At 29.1% G+C, this 20,588-nt stretch overlaps 1 protein-coding gene across 4 annotated transcripts in view; it reads right to left on the bottom strand.

Annotated features, from left to right (window-relative positions):
• Positions 1–20,588, bottom strand: part of LOC118192464 (transient receptor potential cation channel subfamily M member 2-like) — a 137,403-nt gene that overhangs the window by 71,868 nt on the left and 44,947 nt on the right. For all 4 annotated transcript variants that reach the window (XM_085827073.1, XM_085827072.1, XM_085827071.1 and 1 more), the window contains exons 11-19: positions 20,301–20,553; positions 18,282–18,369; positions 18,005–18,062; positions 16,826–16,940; positions 9,822–9,965; positions 6,260–6,490; positions 5,944–6,118; positions 1,591–1,659; positions 822–933 (exon numbers count right to left, since the gene is read on the bottom strand). In XM_085827073.1, coding sequence (XP_085683199.1) covers positions 822–933; positions 1,591–1,659; positions 5,944–6,118; positions 6,260–6,490; positions 9,822–9,965; positions 16,826–16,940; positions 18,005–18,062; positions 18,282–18,369; positions 20,301–20,553 — 1,245 coding nt within the window. The remainder of the gene's footprint in view (positions 1–821; positions 934–1,590; positions 1,660–5,943; positions 6,119–6,259; positions 6,491–9,821; positions 9,966–16,825; positions 16,941–18,004; positions 18,063–18,281; positions 18,370–20,300; positions 20,554–20,588) is intronic.

Below are 20,588 nucleotides of genomic sequence, written 5' to 3'. Positions count from 1 at the left end.
TAATATATTACCACAAACCTTAAATTTCTGAAGTTGTATATGACAAGAGTAAATGAGTAAATTATGTAAAAACTTTAAAAAAAATTAATCATATGCTTTCATTTAGAAAGGAGGAAGGTAAAAGTACCCTTTCATTAATGAGCATGTTGGAATTAAGAGAGAAAGTTTGGCTCTAAAATATTTGCATCACAATTGAAAATACCAGTTTTCAAATAACTTTTTCAAATAAGTTTTACTATGAAAATTTTGACTATAGAAACATTATTAATAAAAGGCTGATAGTTCATTATGAAGTGACAACAAATGAAAAAGGCAAAACTATTAAATTTCTAACAGATCAATTAAATTGCAATAGAATGTAAATCATATTTTGGTTCAATACAGAAATTCATGCGATGTTTATAAGCAGATGCAGAAATACACCCAACAGACCTTATGCTACAGAAGTTGAGCTATAATTTGCCTGCCAATTCTGGCCAACCATTATTATACATATGCATTTCCTATTACTGTTATTGTTATGCATGAAAAAGTAAATGGCTCTAATTTGCATCATCAAATGTATCTCAATTCTTATTGCACTAGAGTTGTGGGAAGCAATACTGATTATATGAGACCATGGACTAACTATGCAAACTGATCTTGTTCAAAGTAATGATGACTCTGTGATAGTCCACAAAGCACTACATTTCTGTTTTAAAGAACATATTAATTCCTTCAGAAATTTTACAGTATGCTAGTTAAATAACATTTATTAAAAGTCACTGCTTACATTCAGAATATAGTAATTAAAACAAAATTTACTATTAACAAAATCTTACTTGAAAAGAGCAAACAACACAGTTATTAGTATCAATTTTAAAAGGAGAATATATTGAAAGAGGAAAAGATAAGGCCAGAATCCATCAGCTGTTGCACAAGTTCCATCAACATCTAAAAGAAAAACATGCATATGATAAATGTAAGCATATGTTAAGGTAATAAGCATATGTTTGGTAAAATATGGAAAATGTTTGCTGAATAAGGCAGAACAACTTATTATGACAGAGCAAACAAGAATCACCTGACTTGTAGTAGCTGTATATGTAAAAGACTCCTTAAGGAAAATCAACTTGCACTGATATTACATATACATAAAAAGAGGAAAAAAAATCATACAAAAATTTATGTTATGCATATACACTGATACCTCCCTCTGCCCCAAATTAAAATGACACCGAATGCATTTTCAGTGGTTTCATGATCTTGATTATTAGCCTGAGAAATTAAATAACATAGCACCTTTTAATTACTTTTCACAAATGAAAGAGCTTGATATTGCCGTTACAGGCAAGGGGGAAAAAAGTTCTTTAATGAATACGTGGAATACATGTGAGGCTTCAGAGCATATAACTATATGTTGTAAACACAAACCCCAATATTCCTAAAACAAAATACTTTAAAAACATTTAAAATGTCACTTAAAAGAATTATCATTCAAATTTATTGAAGTAAAAATAAAAAAAAAAATAATTATATGATTTCTTACACAAATGTAAAGCTTCATTGTGAAAATAAAATTTAAAAAAAAAAAAAAAAAAAAAAACTTACAATCTCCAACTCTGCACATAATTCCATCCGATGGCTTTTGCTCCCATGTTACACAGTTAGGATCTTTCTCTTAAAGAAAGAAGAACAAATAAAACTTTTCCATCACAATTCATAAAATAAAACTAATAATAAATATAAATACACATCCATTATTATTAAATACATCAAGAATCATTATTTATGTTAAAACTATGTCACCAAAGAGCATCCTATCATGAATGACAAAGAACATTACCATTTAAATATTCAAATAGGTCTATACACTGATACAGACTACATCATTGTTACCCCATATTTAATTTCTAAGTAATATTTTTAATACCATAACAAAAGTCTACAACCAACCTGATGTTACAAGCACTTCAAATAACAACATTCATTATGGAATTTCGTTTATTTTATTATACATAATAATGTAAAGGAATGCCCAGTTTATAAACATATTACTCACATTTGCTGTCATATTTAAATGATTGAAGTGTTAAAATAGGGAGAAGCAATGTAAGTCTTCATGGACATAGGAAAGGATTGGAAATAGTTCTGCAGTTTTGCTTACTGGCAAATCTTGGTTTAACCTAGCAATACTAAACTGGTTCAGTTACTATTATCATATTTCACTGTACTTATTTTCTATGAGAAAATAAAAAAGAAGACTATACAGTCAAGTTTTTAATCTGGACTCGTTGGGACTTCGGCGTCTTCGGATTATCAGTTTTTCTGGATTATAGATCATCAGTTTAAATCTGGTATGATGGCAGGAGGAAATTATAAAATTAAAAATATGAAACAGTAATTTATGAAATAAAGAGCAATTATGATCTAAAGGGTTTCAAAATTTAGGGGAAAAAAAAAAAAAAAAGGCTTAATATTTATTTGTTTACTTTATATTAAACATTTCTTTTAACGCGCGCATGCATAAAGCATACATTACGCATAGTCGGAATTAGAAAATTGCAACAAGAAAATTATTTGATGTGTATTCGTGATATTTATAATGACGAGGAATTTGATTTAAATAATATCAAAGATGGAGTACATCGAGATGAAATACTACATTTAGTACGGAATTATAAGCCGAATAAAATAAAAACATCTGCCCTGAAGATAAGGATAGTGCTGACAGAACAACTTCCAATTGATTGCGCGCCGTGACGTCCTCGCCCCACAGAGTAGCGTGAAACTGATAAACAGATTTTGGAATGGTTAGAGAAACAAAGGAAACAATTCCACTTTTTGTTTGATGGACATCAAAACATGCTTTCGCTTTTTCGATCCTTTGGCAGCTCCAGAATCGGAAATTCTTTTTGACAATTCCTTTTGAAGTTCAAGCTTACTTTTATAAAATTGCTCTAACAGTCTGCAAAAAATAATAAGCCGGATCCAATTAGAAGATTAAGGAACTGTGCAATCTGCAACATTAACTGAAATAGATATTTAGATAATTTTAGCTTAGCTTATACCATCCATTATACATTAAACACGCATGCGTAAAGGTATTATGCGCATGCGCATAATGCGTTTACGCACACGCAGAAAGTTTGTAGCTTTGAGGTCCGGATTATAGATCATTCCGGGTTATGGACGTCCGGATTAAAGACTTTTGACTGTATCTGAGAAAAGGATCAGAATTTCCAACACATAGAGTAAAGATCAACACCAATCATCACAACTGTAACTAAAAATGTCGTCAGTCTGAATACAAATTCAAGGTGTGCTGTGAAATAAATGGAGCAAATATTGACGCTGCTAAAGTGAGACAAAAATTTCAAAACATTTCATCAGTACTTTTTATTATTTGAATTATTTTGGTACATTTTTCAGTCTTTAAAAATGGGCTGCTTCCACTACTACTAGCTCTTGGAGATATATTCGAAAATTTGGCTCTTCAGCACAAATTCTGCTTTTTCCATCTGCGCCATTACTCAAGACTCTATTTTATCATTGTCCTACAACTGCTATTTAATTTACATAGACTCTGCTGTTTCTACTGAAATAATGCTCTAATTGCTATCACTTCATTTTTTTCTGCCGCAATTGCTCTATGAAATTTTTCTTCACTACTACGAATGGATACAATGCTATTTTTCAATGTTCTGAAAAGAAATAATGCTGTGCTGGGATAGGGCCATGCCCAAGTGTCAGAAACAACTGAATGTTAGCTCACCGAAAAAAATGGACCTTGCAGAATAAAGAGTACTCATCCGTTTATCGGTATCAGATTCAGAAATGTATGTGCATATATATGTATACATATACATACATTCATATGTACATATATACATGCATACATGAACACATCTATCTGTCCATCCATACATGCACACATTTTTTAAGCCGGTCCTGATAACAGAGCAGTATCGAATAAAGACATTTCTTTTTTGATAATCTCTATTTCATGCAATTCTTTTAACTAGACCCAAATTAATGCTTGTTGTCAGTAAACATTAAGGCAAGCTGAATAAGTTTAAAATGCATGCAGAAAAGCCATGTCATAGGTGTCATAGGTAAGAAACTAGCATTACTTGAATTGGGCTAACAAAAGGCAATATTATATTCTTGATAGAAGAAATGTATGAAATAATATTATTAGGGGCAGTACAATTTGCAGTACAATGCAAATACAGTTAAAGCATCTTTTGATTATTCAATGTAATGTTACAAACAGTATTTGAGCAAAGAAGTTTGTGTTTCTTTAATTAAAAAACAGAGTCCAATCATACTGTAGCACACCCTATTTGGAATGGAAGGGAGGTCAGAAATTATAGTAAATAGTGCATATTATCATAATTTAGAAAACGTTTAATTAATCCTTAACATTCATACAAAAATTCTGATTTATATAAAAAATAATGATAATAATTTTCATCTGTTATTTAGTAATTTTGACTTCATTATCAATACTGTGAAACAATGAATGCTACCATCACAATATTTGCAATAGCTAAATGAATTTGAATTAAATATATTCATTAGAAGAAATGTCAGTTCATAACACAAAGCACTTTCTAGAAGGACATTGTAAAAGAAACAATTTCATGTTTTAGTTACATATGAAGTAAATTCATACATTCAGCCTATTTCAGGGGTAGAGCTAGCCTTTTTAGGAAGAGTACCACTACCTGAAAAAAGTAAGTTGTGTGTGCCACTTTCAAATTTTCTAACATATCAAAAAATATAAAAGGTGAAAAATGTTATTTATAGGCTGATTATTGGAATTTTATGCAAACAGCACATTTGTTTATGCAAGTCTGAGTAACAGACATTTAAAAAATAATATAATAAACAAAACAAACGTACAGACTAGGGTTTTATTGTTAATAAACATTTTTAAAGGTTCAGTTAGTTAGGTTATGTATAAAATAAAAATTAATAATCTGAAACAATTCTCAATAGCTATTAAGCATTCAATACATAATTAATGTGGTTTTTCAATATGAAGGGTTTATTTATTTATTTTTTTACCAAGTCATGTATATTTATTTGGATTAGTTCTTGAAGATTCTAACAAATTAAATGTTTTAGTTGCATATCAGTTAATCCTGAACTTAATGCTTTAATTATGAACTATTAATTATGAAATTAATAGTTCTATTACTAGTTTTCTATTATGAACATAATAGAAAACATTTATTCACAAATATATGCTGATCGAAACCTACAGCAGTACTGTGATGGAGTGTCACTATAGTGAAATAAATGTAAACTAAAACTCAAAGAGTTATTAAATTTATTCTATTGTGTTTATGTGTGTATCTGTAGACAGAGTTCATACAGACAATATTAAGACACAATAACACACCGAATAAATCTCATTCAGAAGTCAAACAACAAAAATCAGTGTTATATTTTCAAAATTTTTACAGACAATATTATTATTTTTCAAATCTTTTAATTTTTCAATAAGTCTTCACGTGCCGCTGTTTAAACTCTAACGTGCCACCTGTGGCATGCATGTCGTGGGTTGGCCATCCCTGGCCTATTTGATTACTGTGTCCTAAATCTGAGATGAATTACCAGTGTTTAACTATTTTGGCCACTTAATGGCTGGTGGGTTATTGTCAGTGTCATTACTTTTTAATTTGTTACATGCTGAAGTATTTTTTCGTACAATATTAAACATTCACATTTTTCTGAAATTTTACCTTTGCTGATAAATTATGAATATTGCATTACAAAATTTTATTACATAATCATTTACATAAACTTGTTCAGGAGAAAATAATGCATTAACATTTTCTGAGATACTTGTCAGCATAGTGATAATTTACTATGCATCATTTTCATTATGTATACTAGTTTAATAGAAGTATACTTCAGATTATTTAAAATATATAGTAGGAAAGTTTGAATTACTAGCTAGTTCTTCAACTGGAGTTGCAAAAAATGCTATAAATGCTTTATGAAATGACTTGCGAACCATTTCGGGAACTAAAGGATAGTCAGGATACAATACTGCTTGAATAGCGATACCATTGCCAATCAAAATTAAGAATACTAGCTTTAAAAAATTCACAAAATCAACAGTAACCTGAAAAGAAATTAGTAAACACAATTTACATTTTCCTGTGTTATTAATAAAAATTTATCAGTTTCATCAAATTATTTTTAAATTTAAAACAATTAAAAATAATCACCTTTATCAAATCTGCATGCATAGGGTTCAACTTACCATGCGCTTTACTCTATAAAGTAATGGCCCAAGGGTTGATGATATAGGTAAGTAGATGAAAATCATACGATAATAGAAACAAAGCAATCCGGCACACAGCAGTATTTTACCAGCATAAGGATCCTGAAATCCTTTTATATTTAGAAGACGTAGTGCAACATAAAAAATAACAAAAAGGATCATGTATAACACTTCAAGACATGAAGCAAATACTGGTGTGTTTGGAAATGCCTGTAAAAGCAAATAAAAAAAAAATAAAGAATACTACTACTAATAATAATAATATTGAAAAGTGAACCAACATTTATAGTGAATCAACGAAAAATGCCAAAACGAAATTAATAGTTTTTCTGGGCAAATTGCCCTTTTGGACTAAAAATCTGAAAGCTTTCAGATTTTATATTATGCCCAAAGTGGCTTTTTTTTAACGTTTATGTTAGCTTTATTTATTAAATATCATGTTCTTCACATTTAAACCATAAAATTCATTTCAAGAGCAATATTGCAAAATAATTTTAAAATGACCATATCTTTAGAATTTCGGATACACAGTCTCACGTGCTAGAGATGAAAATGTCCCCCCCCCCGTACAATGTTACCATTGCTCGCTTTGAAATTGTTCAGTTTGTTAATCAAAAATTCGTTAAAGTGTTACAAGATACAAAATCAATAATAAAATAAATTCCAAATTTGGGCTTCCAGATGCCCATATTCGGTGGAGGATTACATTTTTTAAAATTTGATGGCTCTAGGTATTGTTTTATCACTATGTGAGAAAAATACATACACTTAGGCAGATTCTTCGTAATTCATTTTTTTAAAATATAATGCAGGGCTCTAATATTTGGTGGCAACAATTTGGAAAGTGAACCGACATTTATAGCAAATCAACGCAAAATGCGAAAACAAAATTAATAATCCTTCTACGCAAATTGCCCCTTTAGAATAAAAATTCAAAATAAAAAAAATAAAAAAAAAATCTTAAAGCTTTCAGACTTTATATTAAGCCCAAAGGGATCTTTTTAATGTTTTAGGTGTTACCTTTACTTATTAAATTCACACTTAAACCATAAAATTCAATTCAACAGCAATATCACAAACTATTTAAAAGAGCATATCGTTAGAATTTCCGATGCACAGTCTTGCATGCTGGAGATAAAAGCTCCCCCCCCCCCCGTACAGTGTTGCCATTCTCACTTTGAAATTGTCCAGTTTGTTAATAAAAATGTTTGACAAAATATAAAATAGGTAATAAAACAAATTCCAAGTTCAAGCTTCCAGTTGCCCAAATTCAAATGGAGGACTACATTATTCAAAATTTGATGTCTCTAGGTACCATTGTTTTTTCACAGTGCGAGAAACATACATACATTCATGCAGATTCTTCATTATTTAATTTCTTTATATATAATGCAGAGCTGTAATATTTGGTGGCAACAATTTGAAAAGTGAACCGACATTTATAGCAAATCAACGCAAAATGCCAAAACAAAGTTGGCTCACCATTGACCGAGCGGTAAAGTCACTGAACACTGGTAATTCGGTCCGAGGTTCGAATCCCGCGAACGGCTGGCTGCATGGGTGTTTTCGAAGTTTTCCCCATGTGTAACATGTATATGAGTCAGTTTTCCTTAGAAAGTCCTCCACGAAGGCATCTCTACCCTTAGGCAGATAGCCCTCGAGGCTTTGCCATAATTAAATAACCTAACCTAACCAAAACAAAGTTAACAGCCCTTCTGGGCAAATTGCCACTTTGGGCTAATAAACTAAACAGTAATAAATAATAGAACAACATGTTTAATTTGTAGTTACACAAAAGAACAGACATTGCTGCCAAGGCCAAGGGGAAAATTATTCGTGAAGCATCTGCAGCTTAAGTTGCACCAAGAAAATAATAATAATAAATAACATTAATGTATAAAAGTAATAAGGAAGGCAGACAAAGAAATGTTTCTTTTCTAGTGATGAAGCATATCAGATTTAATTCACTCATTTTAAAATTTACACATTTCTGTCCATGTTCTTCTAAGTGAAAACAATACATGAACTAATTTTTATGCAAATTATGAAAAAATTCTGCAATGTTAGCTCCAACGTGCCCGAAAATATTAAATATAATAAACAAAATCTTAAAATATTAAAAAGTTATGTACTTTAACTATTTAAATAGTTTGTTCAGGTTTTCTAACACATGCTATAAAAATTTCTTTCTTTATTATCAAAGCTAGAAGAACTTTCATAGAAGGTAATGTAGATTCAGTTTTATAATTTCATTCCCCTTTTTTAAGCTAAAATTTATTTCCCATTCTTTTTTATAATTGCTATTTTTCTAATTTGTTATTGATATGACTGAAATTCAATTCCAGAATATATCTAAATTTACACATATGATAATAGATTTTATAGAAAGTACATAAATATATTATCAAATAAAAGCCTATTGCAAATATATTAATGAGACTTATTAAATAATATAGAAAATGCCAATAGTTAAATTCATAATAATGCTACAGATGAATAAAATATAGCTATAATGACATAAATATTATAATTCAAAAAGTAATTTCTTTCATTTCCTCCACTTCAGAGGCAACCTATTTCTTCAAGCTACTGTTTTTTACCTTAGAAGAAAAACTTCTGTATCTTGATATCAACATATACTAAAATGAGAATAAATTTCATGCCACATGCATTTTAGCTGCAAAGCAGTTACAAGATGTATGATTTCCTTTATCAGCGATTCAAACTTTGCCAAAAAATTATGCAGTATTGCAGAAATTCAGTGACAAGGTTTCAATCACTAGTTTAAAATTAATATGGTAGGTAGGGGTAATCCATACACAGTAGTTCTGATAAACCTCTCAAGAACAAAATTACAAAGCATAAAAAACTAGAGAACCGGGAGATCATGAGCACAACACATAAACACTTTAGGTGCTTTGGCTAATTTAGCATTCAGGAAAAGTGCATTCAAATAACACACAGAACTGCAAACAGAAATATAATCATGTTTCGTTTCTCCTATTATTACTGTAACTTCTGATAAACAGGTAACACATTTACTAGTGAACTGAATTAATTAAATACATAAATTTAAATCAAAATATTCACTAGACACGTTTTAATATTTTACTTCATTTATTTTCTTAAAATTAAAATGAATTATTATTATTTTTTTAATTTGAAGAACTGCAATGATTAATTTTAGAACAGAAAAGTTTTAGCTGTGTTTCTTACAACAAAAAAGAAAATAATCAATATTGATTAATTAGAACTGGGTAGTTATAAATCATACTCCTGATACTTTTTCTACCTATAAAAATATATGATGCACTTACAGAAAATTCATCATTAAATACATCCATATTTCAATTCAATTATTAAAATTTAACTATATGCCAGGAATATTTTTAAGTTTGCAAAATAAATGCATTCAGTCTGAACATGCAATTTAAGCTTTGTTAAATAAACAAAAGCACAAAGAAGAAGGTTTGCATATCATATTTCTTCATATATGTTTTTGGAATCCTATTTAATAAAAGTGAAATATTTCTTTTCATACCTGAATTAAAGCATAAATTCGATAAGATGAATCCACAGCAATTAAGCTTGTCCAAACACAAATTAAAATATCTAGATATTTATTGCCACAAGATGTCCAAATGACAGCTAAACTAAAAATCCCCAAATATACAATATAGAGCATCTAAAAATAAAGATGACTGTTACCTATTGTACAAAAAAATAATAAATATATGCTAATTGCACATAAAAATTTAAATCTTTAAAAAATGAATAATTAAACTACAACTATTATCAGACATTGATAAAAAAATCATTCAAATCATTAAAAATACATATACAAAACTTATTAGTAATTTATATCACAAAGTAATTAATTAAGCAGAAAATTAGGCAGCAAAATAAAATAAGGTTAAAAATATTTTAATAAAATAAACTTTTATTTAATCTTTTGAGCTTGGGGCTCAAATTCAAAACCTGTAAATTCCTTAAAAAGATGTTTCTGGAACCTAATGCTTTCCCCCTTTGAGGAAGTCCCTTGCTGTTTCATGCTTAGAGAGGTTCATTTACTTCACAAAAGGGAGGATAATGTAGTGACTATTGACTAAACTGCTAGCTGCTTTTCCTTACAGAGGGAAATTTCAAAGGTGCAATTATTCCAAAATCAGACTACTCAGTGATACTAAAAGGTAAGTATATTCATGTTATAGTAAAGGTCATTCTGTTTCTTCATATTATAAAAGAAAGCTCTCTTTAAAAAAAATAATGAAAAGGTTTGAATTTTTAACTAACACCTTTAATTTACCTTATTAAATTGTCTTTATAAAGTATTAATAAGAACTAGTTTGACTGCATTTTTATTTTAAAGTTATAAAACTCCTTACTATTTTGTTATTTTATAGATATTTTTAGTCTGTTAGTTTTTATCAAATCTCCCTCTCATATTTTATTAAATCTGAATTTTTCCCCAGATATTTTTATGTATTCCTTTTCTTAAATTTACAAAAGTTCACAGTTTTCTAAACTGGGAGGGAAAAAAAAAAAAAAAAGGCACTATGTAAATGTTGAAGTAAATAGAATAGTTACATACTGCCAAAGTTACTTTTATTTCTTAGTCTGTTTTGTTGTATATGTTATGAAAAATATCTGAAATCTATTTTTTTCCTGTGAAAGTAATGATTAAGAAATAAAAGATTAACACTACAGAAATGATTTAAAATTTAAATTATGAAAAAGCTGAAATTTAAACTTTAGTCTAAATAAATGTTGAAAATTTGTGTGAAAGCGCAATGCTTCAGGTGTAAAGCTGTTAAGAAATTAGAATATGTGATGTTTAATTAAAAAATGACTTTGTTATACAATACATTATTCATATTGCAATGTTCCGTTACTAAAATGCGTCTAATTTACATTTAGTTTAACAAATATCAGCAGAATAAAGCAGGAAAACAGAAGCTAAGAAACTACATTCTGGAATAGTATATCTGGGTTATGAAAATTAGAAAATAGAGAATTATTTTTGATTTTGAACAAGTATCATTTTACAGGTTTACTGAAGATTAGCAAGTAATATTAGCTTTCAGTTATTAATAATAGAATGAATTTAATTTGCTAAAATATTAACTTATTTAATATTACAAAACCACACCAGGAAATGCCATATTCATTTATGAATTCTCTTTGCCTTTTTTTTTTTTAACTAAATTCACAGTTTGAATAAGAGACCATATTTAACTGTGTCACCAAAATTAAGATTTTTTTTTAAACTACATAACAGAAAGCTTTTATATTGGAAAAGGAAAATTGTGCGGTGTACATAGTTTTTGAAAGAATGGGAAAAAAGTCGCAACACAGTTATCAATGCTTTGTATTATTATTCACATTTATTTATGTTACATAATTTAATACTTTACGAGCTCTTGATGAAGCTTTCATGTTTCTTTTTCAGTCAGTCCTTTTTCTCATTCTGGCACGTTGCTATAAAATGAAGCAAAATAACTCCAAGAAATCTTGTAAAAATACAGAATATTCCAAAGCAACACAAGACTATTTTTGCAGTTTAAGAATTCAATGATCCTGAATTCTGCAATTGAGACAATGAACAGGAAATAAATAAGGAAAACCGGATCCTTATTACAAAGACCTTTGAAAAAAAGAAGTCTCCAGGGACGTCAAACCTGACAATTCATCCCATACTTTCAGCTTGCAAAATGCAGGAAAAAGACATCACCACTGAACTGGACATCCCTATCCTTTCAAACAAAGAATACTATGGGCAATTTAATGGCCATCATAGCTTGAAAAGGCTAAAACGGATAAAATAATTAATAAACTAAAAGAAGAAAAATAATGTATTCTATAGTTTAATGGAAATGAGTAAATAATCTCTTTTCATCTAAAATTTTATATCCTGAATAATAAAAACAAAATCATGAGGTGCTCTTCATAAATTAATGAAGATAATGGCTTATACTTTTGATGATGCAATTTGATTAAAAGATTTTTATTACTTGGCTGCTCATGATTTTATTCATCATGGTGTTAAATTATTCTGTTAAAAATCGTTTCTCAAGAATGAAAAATTCGTGTTTTAATTCCAATAATTCTGTTGCATTAATAATTCTGCAGTTCTGGTCAGAAAAACTGAGCAATTTTCAAAAATTTATCAAAAAATCAGAAAAATTGTTAGAAATTTTATATAAACTTTATTTCAAAGATTTTTAATCCTCACTATTCCATGTGCAAATAGCCCAATTCTGAGATTTTTGGTGTTTGTTAAACAAAGATATGTGCAAAAAATCTTTTAATATTAAATTTTAAAAAGTCTAAATAAAATTTTAGAAAACATATCCCTGCACCACACTGGTCATTCACACCATGTATGTGCAAAATTTCATAATGCTTATCAAGAAATAGTTAAAAAAATCAATGTCTTAGCAATAAACACCATGAGCTAGTTAAAAAAAATCTTTTAAAAATGTCGTTAGTTTAAAAAAAAATTCTAAAGAGATGAGTAATTAATATTTTTTATTATCTTGTTTTAAAGTTTATTATCATAACATATGAAAATTTCAAATCTTTATAATGGATATATTTTTAGATGTTAAAATTTTAAAGTCCTATGAAAGAATATAATATTCCCTATCACAAAAATTTAAGCAAATCAATTTTTAAAATGAAATGTTGAGAAAAATTAATATAAACTTATTAAATGGAAAAAATTACAACAGGGTTCATAGCCACATTTTAGTTCAAAAAATAAGCACCTATAAGCACTTTTCAAGCACATTTTAAGAAAAAAAAAATAAGCACCTGTCTAATTACATTATACACAACTGCATAACCTTAAAAATTAGAATTGTAATTTAAAATATGAGAAATGCAGTATTTATTAAGAGAGAATAAGTATTACCTCAACCATGGAAAATAATAACTTTTTTTAAAATTAAATAACAGTTCAATTTACAGAACTAATTTACAATGACAGAAAAAAAAAACTATGCAGAATTAAACTACATTACAATATTTAATGATTAAATTTCAGTTCAAAATAGAGAAAATAAATAATAAGGCATATTTATGGTATTCGCTTGGAACATAATAATAAATACAATTTATTTTTCCACTCATATTGATATTTAAATAATTTAATTCTAAATTTTCACTGTATATCAGTTTTCCCTTAACAGATATTGCAAGCAAAGTAATTTAAGTAAAAAAGAGGAACATTTCTGAAATCAGAAGATAGAAATTTGCTCATGCAGTCATCCTTTAACAGTAAAAGCTTAACTAACCCGCATACTTGGAAATTGGCGAATATTCGGACAGTCGAGCGTAACTTGAAAAAGAAGAGCGAAGGGGGGTGGGTAGACTGTAGCGGCTCTTTAGATTTTTCCGCTAAATAAACGCTTTTGACATTTTGATATGTGCATCATATAAAAATAAACCAATGGAACTGAAAAATATTCTGCTTAGCAAGCAATGTAAAACTCTTTTAACCTTGAGTATTCATAAACAAATCTCGGACAGAACATTAAAATTAATTATCTCTGCAAAATATCGCAAACATTATTGTGCAATACGTGCGCCGTAATTCTTCCCTACGTGATATTACGCAATTGGAATCAGCAGCTGCCGGTATTGGGAGAATAAAGAACTAAATAACTGGGGTATTTTTCATTCTAATTTTCAACAGACGGCGTTAAATTTCCGAAATAGAATCATTTTTCGCTTGGGTTGGTAGACCACAGAACTTTTAGTCCTATTCAATCCAGATTGGAAAGTGACAAAAAAAAAAAAGTCTGTTGCTTGTTTTGCAGCGAACTGTAACAGTTTCAATATTCGAGATTTTGCGGAGAAAGAGGAGAACCTCCCAATCTTCGTACTGTATAATGTATTGGCCAAAAATTGAAATTATTTTGACTTTTCGATTACTTTCCCTTTATTTAAGCCATTCCGAATATTTTTCCTTAGAAAGCTAATCTGTGTTAAAACACAACCATTTTTGGAAGTTTACTATACTTCAGCAGTTATTGCAACTATGTTATTATAAACATTCATACATGTGCTCATAATATAAGCATAACGATCATAATAAACACGGATATGAACTGACCAAGCGGAACGAGAATGCAAATTATGAAGATCTTAATAGAAATTCAAACGTGTGTAGTATTTGGGTGGGAGGAAAAGAATGCCGAATGTACCGGAATTTTCTACTGCTTTCGCAATTCTTTGACCAATAGAACGACGGGCACCTGTCTGTACTCTTCGTGCACACCAAAGTTTATGTTAATGCAGAGAAAGGGGGGAAAGCTATTTCGGAGAGTATGATTCATCATCTGACATTCCATATTAGGAAGAAAAGTTGTTTATTTAGTTTCAGCTTTAGTACGGGGAAAAATAGCACGTTCATTAAAAAAAAAGCACTAAAAGCAAAAAATAAGCACTGAAAACAAAAAATAAGGGCTTTAAAGAAAAAGTAAGCACCTATAAGGGCCTTTATATTTTATTTTCAAATATAAGGACTTATAAGCACTTATAAAGACCGCTACGAACCCTGTACAAACAGTACGATAGATTTCATTGCAAATAATTTTAAACCCCAATTAACCCTTAAACTTCTGTTTTTTTAAATTAATGCAATGAAATGAATAATAAAATGCAAATATATCTGTACAAAAGCAATAACAATCATGCAACGTACTAATTCAGAAGTCAAACAACAAAAATCACCGTTATATTTTCAAAATTTTCACAGGACTAGTTTTGATGGTTTTACCGAACCATCATCCTCAGCTGTAAAACCGCAAATGAACAAGATAGGAACTAATGATTAGATAAGATAAGAAAGCCTGGATAAGAATAAGCAAGTGGCACCATCTGTTCATGAAACCCGAACTAAAACATAATTTCTTTAAAGGCCGAAGGCAAAGATGGATTGGAATTAGGATCGTTAATTAGAACAGAAAGATTTCTTTGAATGTGAAATGCATCTAAAAAATCCAGTTCTCCAATGGAAGATGTTTTTTGAATAATTTTGGCAGCAGAAAAATTGAAAGTGTGATTTTCGGACCAACAATGTTGAGCAATAGAAGACTTCTGTGTTTCCTTTTTTCTAACATATGCCTCATGTTCCTTGACGCGAAATTTTAAGGCTCTCTTAGTTTGGCCAATGTAAATTAAACCACACTGGCAAGGCATCCTATAAATACCCTAGGAATTCATATCCGGAATGGGGTCCTTGAGTATGGAACTCGGAATTTCATTGATGGGAGAATAAACGACCCGAAAGTTAAATTTCTGCAAAATATGTGCAACTATATAGCTAACTGATGGAAAGAAGGGAATGACCACAGAATTTTTATAATCTGCTAAAACAAGAGTGTGCCTTTTGGTGTGTTGAGATGAGAATTTTTTAACTGCTTGATTAATAATGTAGGGTGAAAACCCCCTGTCAATAGGTATTACTTTTAAATAATTTAGTTCTTCATCAAGGGATAGTTTGGAGGAGCAAACTTGAAGAGCATGGAAAACATAGGGATAAAATGAAGCTTAGTCGGATGACATGATTTGAAGTGTGGTGGAAGGCAAACCGATGAAGGTTTACGGTAAACCGTAGTACTGAAGTTGGATGTGTTATGTGTACTGTTTGTTTTTTGACTTATAAATTAATATCAGTTTAATAATCAGTTTTTTTCTCATTATGATGGGTTTCATGACTTGAGATTCCCCAAGAGATGAACAAGCAACTATCCTCTTTCTGCCAGAAAATATATTTTTCATAAGAAAGATTATGTGCAAATAAGCACCTTATGAATTCAAATTGTGACTTGAAGGAAAAATTGGCTATGTAACCTTCGTTTTGGAAAGAAACAGGTGTACAAATTCAGATATGGCTTACTGAATCACAATTATTTCCATCACTGCCAATTCATTTACTTACAGTGTCAGTAATTAACATTAAAGCAAAGATTGCTTCAAATGAATCCCTACACAATGGATGATAGAAATAATTACATGAGAGAGGTATACGCCAATTTTGTTTTTTTAATCACATCCTAGTGTTAAAATTGACGGATGCTGCAAAACTACAGAAACTGATGCAAGCTTTTTCTCAAAAACAGGGAAAAGGAAGAAGAAGAAGAAAAAAAGGGAAAATAGGCTTGTTTTCTTATAGTGAATTTTTGGAAGATTTTAAACAATTAGCAAATGTTTCCTTGTTAATGTTCCTAAACAGAAGGAACCTCTTATTATTAAATGAAATATGCTCATTTACAATGAAGATAACTCATAAAAGTTATCCCTTCATCTATGTATTGTAAATTTATAAACTTTAAACTAATAATTAATATTAAAAAATTAAGCAATAATTTCTATAATTTGATTTTTGCCATGTAATTCATCAGCCTAAAAAATTATTTTAAATCATTCATAAATTTATACTCTTAGACATAAAACTATATTCAAAATACATTTTTACTTAAAACCTATATCAGTATACCTTAAATTAAAAATGCACGATGAAATGTAATATGAACTTACATGTGAAACCCAAAATTTTGTTATAGGAGCACTCCACATCCAATAAATCATTTGCCACAGAGGAGGATAGTGGTACTTTAAAAGGTGAGTTCGACCAGCTTCTTCTTGGGGTACGCTGCGTAAAAAATTATTATTATACACCAGAATTTAAATAAAAATATTTTATAGATCATATTACACATAGAAAATTAAAGCTATTTTATGTTTGGAAGATTTTCATGATTAATGTTTATACACTGCTTTTCTGTTATAGTGACATAGTAAACTAAATTGAGATATACCTCATATTTTTCCACAACTGCAAAATATTAATGATAATGATATTTAAGAATATCTGGGTTGCACTGAATTGAAGTATGATAACAGAGTGATCATCTTTTAGCTAAGCAATCTTTAAAACGACCTAACAGAAGTAAAAAATCTTCTAGCAAGATAATATAGTGGATATTTAAAAATAAAATCTTGATGAAAGTAGGTATGTTTTGCTAATAAAAAATGCAGAACAGATTTATTATAAGCATAGAACTATATACATGTCTCAAAAAAAAAAAAAAAAAAAAAAAAAAAAAGCGATCACCACATCTTCCTGCAATTAAAAGAATGTTATACCTAACAGGATCTCTATTCTCTATCTGATACTGAACTGATTTGTTGCTTCCAACACAATGAAGAAAAACTTCAAATCTTGTCTAAAACAAAGTCTTTAGATGAAACTCTGGTTACAACTTGACATGCAAGACATATTACTATATATATCATTTGAAAGTATAGATATGTATAATAAACATAGATACATGATAAGTATAGATCTGATGCATAAGAGTAATTATGTATTATATACATATATATGCATTAAGTGTCATAGCAATTACACATTATATATATAGGAATGCAAAATTACTTAGTCTTTATATATAATTATTTTTTTCATGGTAAAGTGAAAAATGCTTTATGAATAGTGTATAACTTTTCCACTTTTGTATTGCAGCATATTTTCCCAAATATATTCTTAATACAATTGCATTCTTCATATGACTGATTTAACTAAATTAAAAATAGAAAATATTGAATAAAGAATTTAATTTCCTATGTATTTGTTAATAAACCTTTCATAAAATGTTTACTACTTAAAAAATTTTCCTTCCAGTACAAATTTTTATGTGCTACATCTCAGTTTACCTTTTCCTTCGCTCTTTTGTCTCCTGTGGCATATGAAAAGGAGCACTTTCTTCATATTCTGAAAATGAAAAAGAAGAGTACTGCATGCATCATAAAATCCTAATTTTTTGAAAAATTACAATCCTCATAAAATATCAATATCTTTTAAAAAAGAACTAAACAAAATTTAAAATGTTTCTAATACATTTTGACTTTTTTAATACAACACAGATTTTAAATGACCAGCTAGCACATATTATAACTTTGCATGCAAACATAGTTTAAAAAATATACAAACCATCTGCTCCAATAAATTCCTGAACTAAAGTGTCTTTGAAACGCACCCATAAATACATTGGAAATACCAGAAATGAACATAATATCACCTGAAAAATTTTTAGAAAATTTTTTTTCAAATAAAACTGGAGCAAAAATTAAATAGAATATATAAAGTCATATCATAGTTTTAAAATATTTCAATTGATTCCCAAAAAAGAACTGATTTCACATGGACAGTGACTTTAGGCATCAAAACAGAAGAAAATTTTTAGATCATATATGAAACTGCATCATTGAATGAAACTGCCTTTCCTGAAAGCTAATAATTGTTTTGACACTGATATCTTAATATATAATTCAAGTATTAAAACTATATAGCTGATAAATGAATACCATAGACCATGTTTTTTTAAGAAGCAGTTTCAAAGTACTATCATATTAAAAATTTGAATTTAAATAATATATTTTCAAAATTAAAATTTGAATAGCATTTAAAATGCCTCATTTAGAGAAATTCTGAACCTAAAAAAATTTTGTTAACTAAATAAAATAATCAGTATTTAAGTTCAGCCAGAGGCCACTAACACCTGGATCTAGTACTTCACGATTTTGAGAGAAACTGTAATTTCAAAAAGGGCCCCAAAATGAGATAACTCTTATGAAGCTGAAATTACATCATCAGCAAAAAATTCTGCTAACCAAGCAATACTTCTTTCAAAAGTTAGTACGACTGATATTGCTAGTTTCTACTGAATATATGCCTCACTTTCCCTAGCAAAAGCGTGGCATAAAAGAAGCTCAAGCAGAGAGAATGTCCCACAGCTGAAATGCAATTCTTTTAGAAATTGAAATATTCACCCATTTGATAAAAATATTTCAAACATGTTAGAAGCCAAATAAATAAAGTGAAAATTTAATATATATATACTTATCTTTTATAATCCTTAGATCACTTATTGTTATCACCGATTTACTCTCCCCAGACTATATTAAAGCTTTTAGTTAGAGTACAGGTTATTTTACACAAGAGCAATTAACATATGTTATGCTCTACTACTGAAATTATTTTCATAAACTCGGTGCAAACTATTATAAGTTAATCTTTAAAACTGTATTTCATTTTAAATTCCTTGAAGCAGCAATAAAAAATCACTTGCCATGAGTATAGAAAAATTTCACTTTTTAAATCAGTTCAAATGAAAAAAAGAATAGATACTTCTTGAATCAATATAAAATGCCCCATTTTTTTTTTTTTTTTTTTTTGTTAATATTGTATCTCTCCCGTTTAAAAAACAAAATCAGAAGCTACTTTGAAATGTATAAAAGCATCAACTAACAAAGAAAGCATCAAAAGTGAAGGTTGAAAATGCATTTCTTATTAAAAAGCATAAAATTAAAGGGAAAAAATGAATTAATTCCCTGAATAAGTAAATCATTTACTATTATGAAATCAAAGATTTTCTATACGAGGGTTTATGGGCCATTAGTAAGATTTGTTGCAATACAGAAATGTGTTCAATAATCTTAGCAGAGGGATGAGGGTCAAGATTATAATAGCATCATGCCATTGTGATGTAGCTTTCATTTACTGGTGATGGAGGTAAGGAGAAACACTTTAAAAGGAGATCATGTTATATAATAGTGTCACTGCTTTTGATGGCATATAAGAGATTCTAGAGCATGGATAAAATAATAGAACAGAGGTGACCTCATTTGTTTTAGGCTGCTTGAAGCACTGTGTTTCCTTTATCAAAGAATGGACCTTTTGATTCACAGACATGCTAGCAACTAGACCAAAACTGTTCATAATATCCATGTCTAAAATGAGGATACCATGCTGATGTATTTCAAAGTATGGGGTAGAATGTTGTGGGATTACTGCTATTTATAAATCAATACAAGTTCACCACAAAATGTATACATTTGCTATATTGAGAAGAATTACAGATATCAGATTCATTAAATAACAATTATGAAACAGTTTTATTCTATCACATATAACTGCTTTATATTATTAAAATATGAATGTAGCACTAACCTTAATGTATACAGGAAATGTTACAAATCCCCAAGACAGTTCACGTATTTTTATATTACCCATAAATTTATTTGTAAGCCATTTCTGGCAACAAGGATGAGCAACAAAATTTCTGTTTTGAGAAAGAGCAGCCATGTCTATAATGGAATGACCAGCCCATTCTGTAGTTTTCTTGCTTAAGGATTCATATGCTTTTGAAGGCATTTCGCTGTAACAGAGATCAAATACACCAAAGGCCATGTCAGCAAATCTTCTAAAATGAAAGAAAACATAATCAAAAATTTTAAA

The sequence above is a fragment of the Stegodyphus dumicola genome, chromosome 11 (genome assembly GCF_044657685.1).
Source record: "Stegodyphus dumicola isolate Sdum_Otavi_A_Nest chromosome 11, ASM4465768v1".
Lineage (NCBI taxonomy): Eukaryota > Metazoa > Arthropoda > Arachnida > Araneae > Eresidae > Stegodyphus > Stegodyphus dumicola.
Note: the sequence above shows the minus strand (reverse complement) of the source record. Positions and strands in the feature narration are given on the sequence as shown.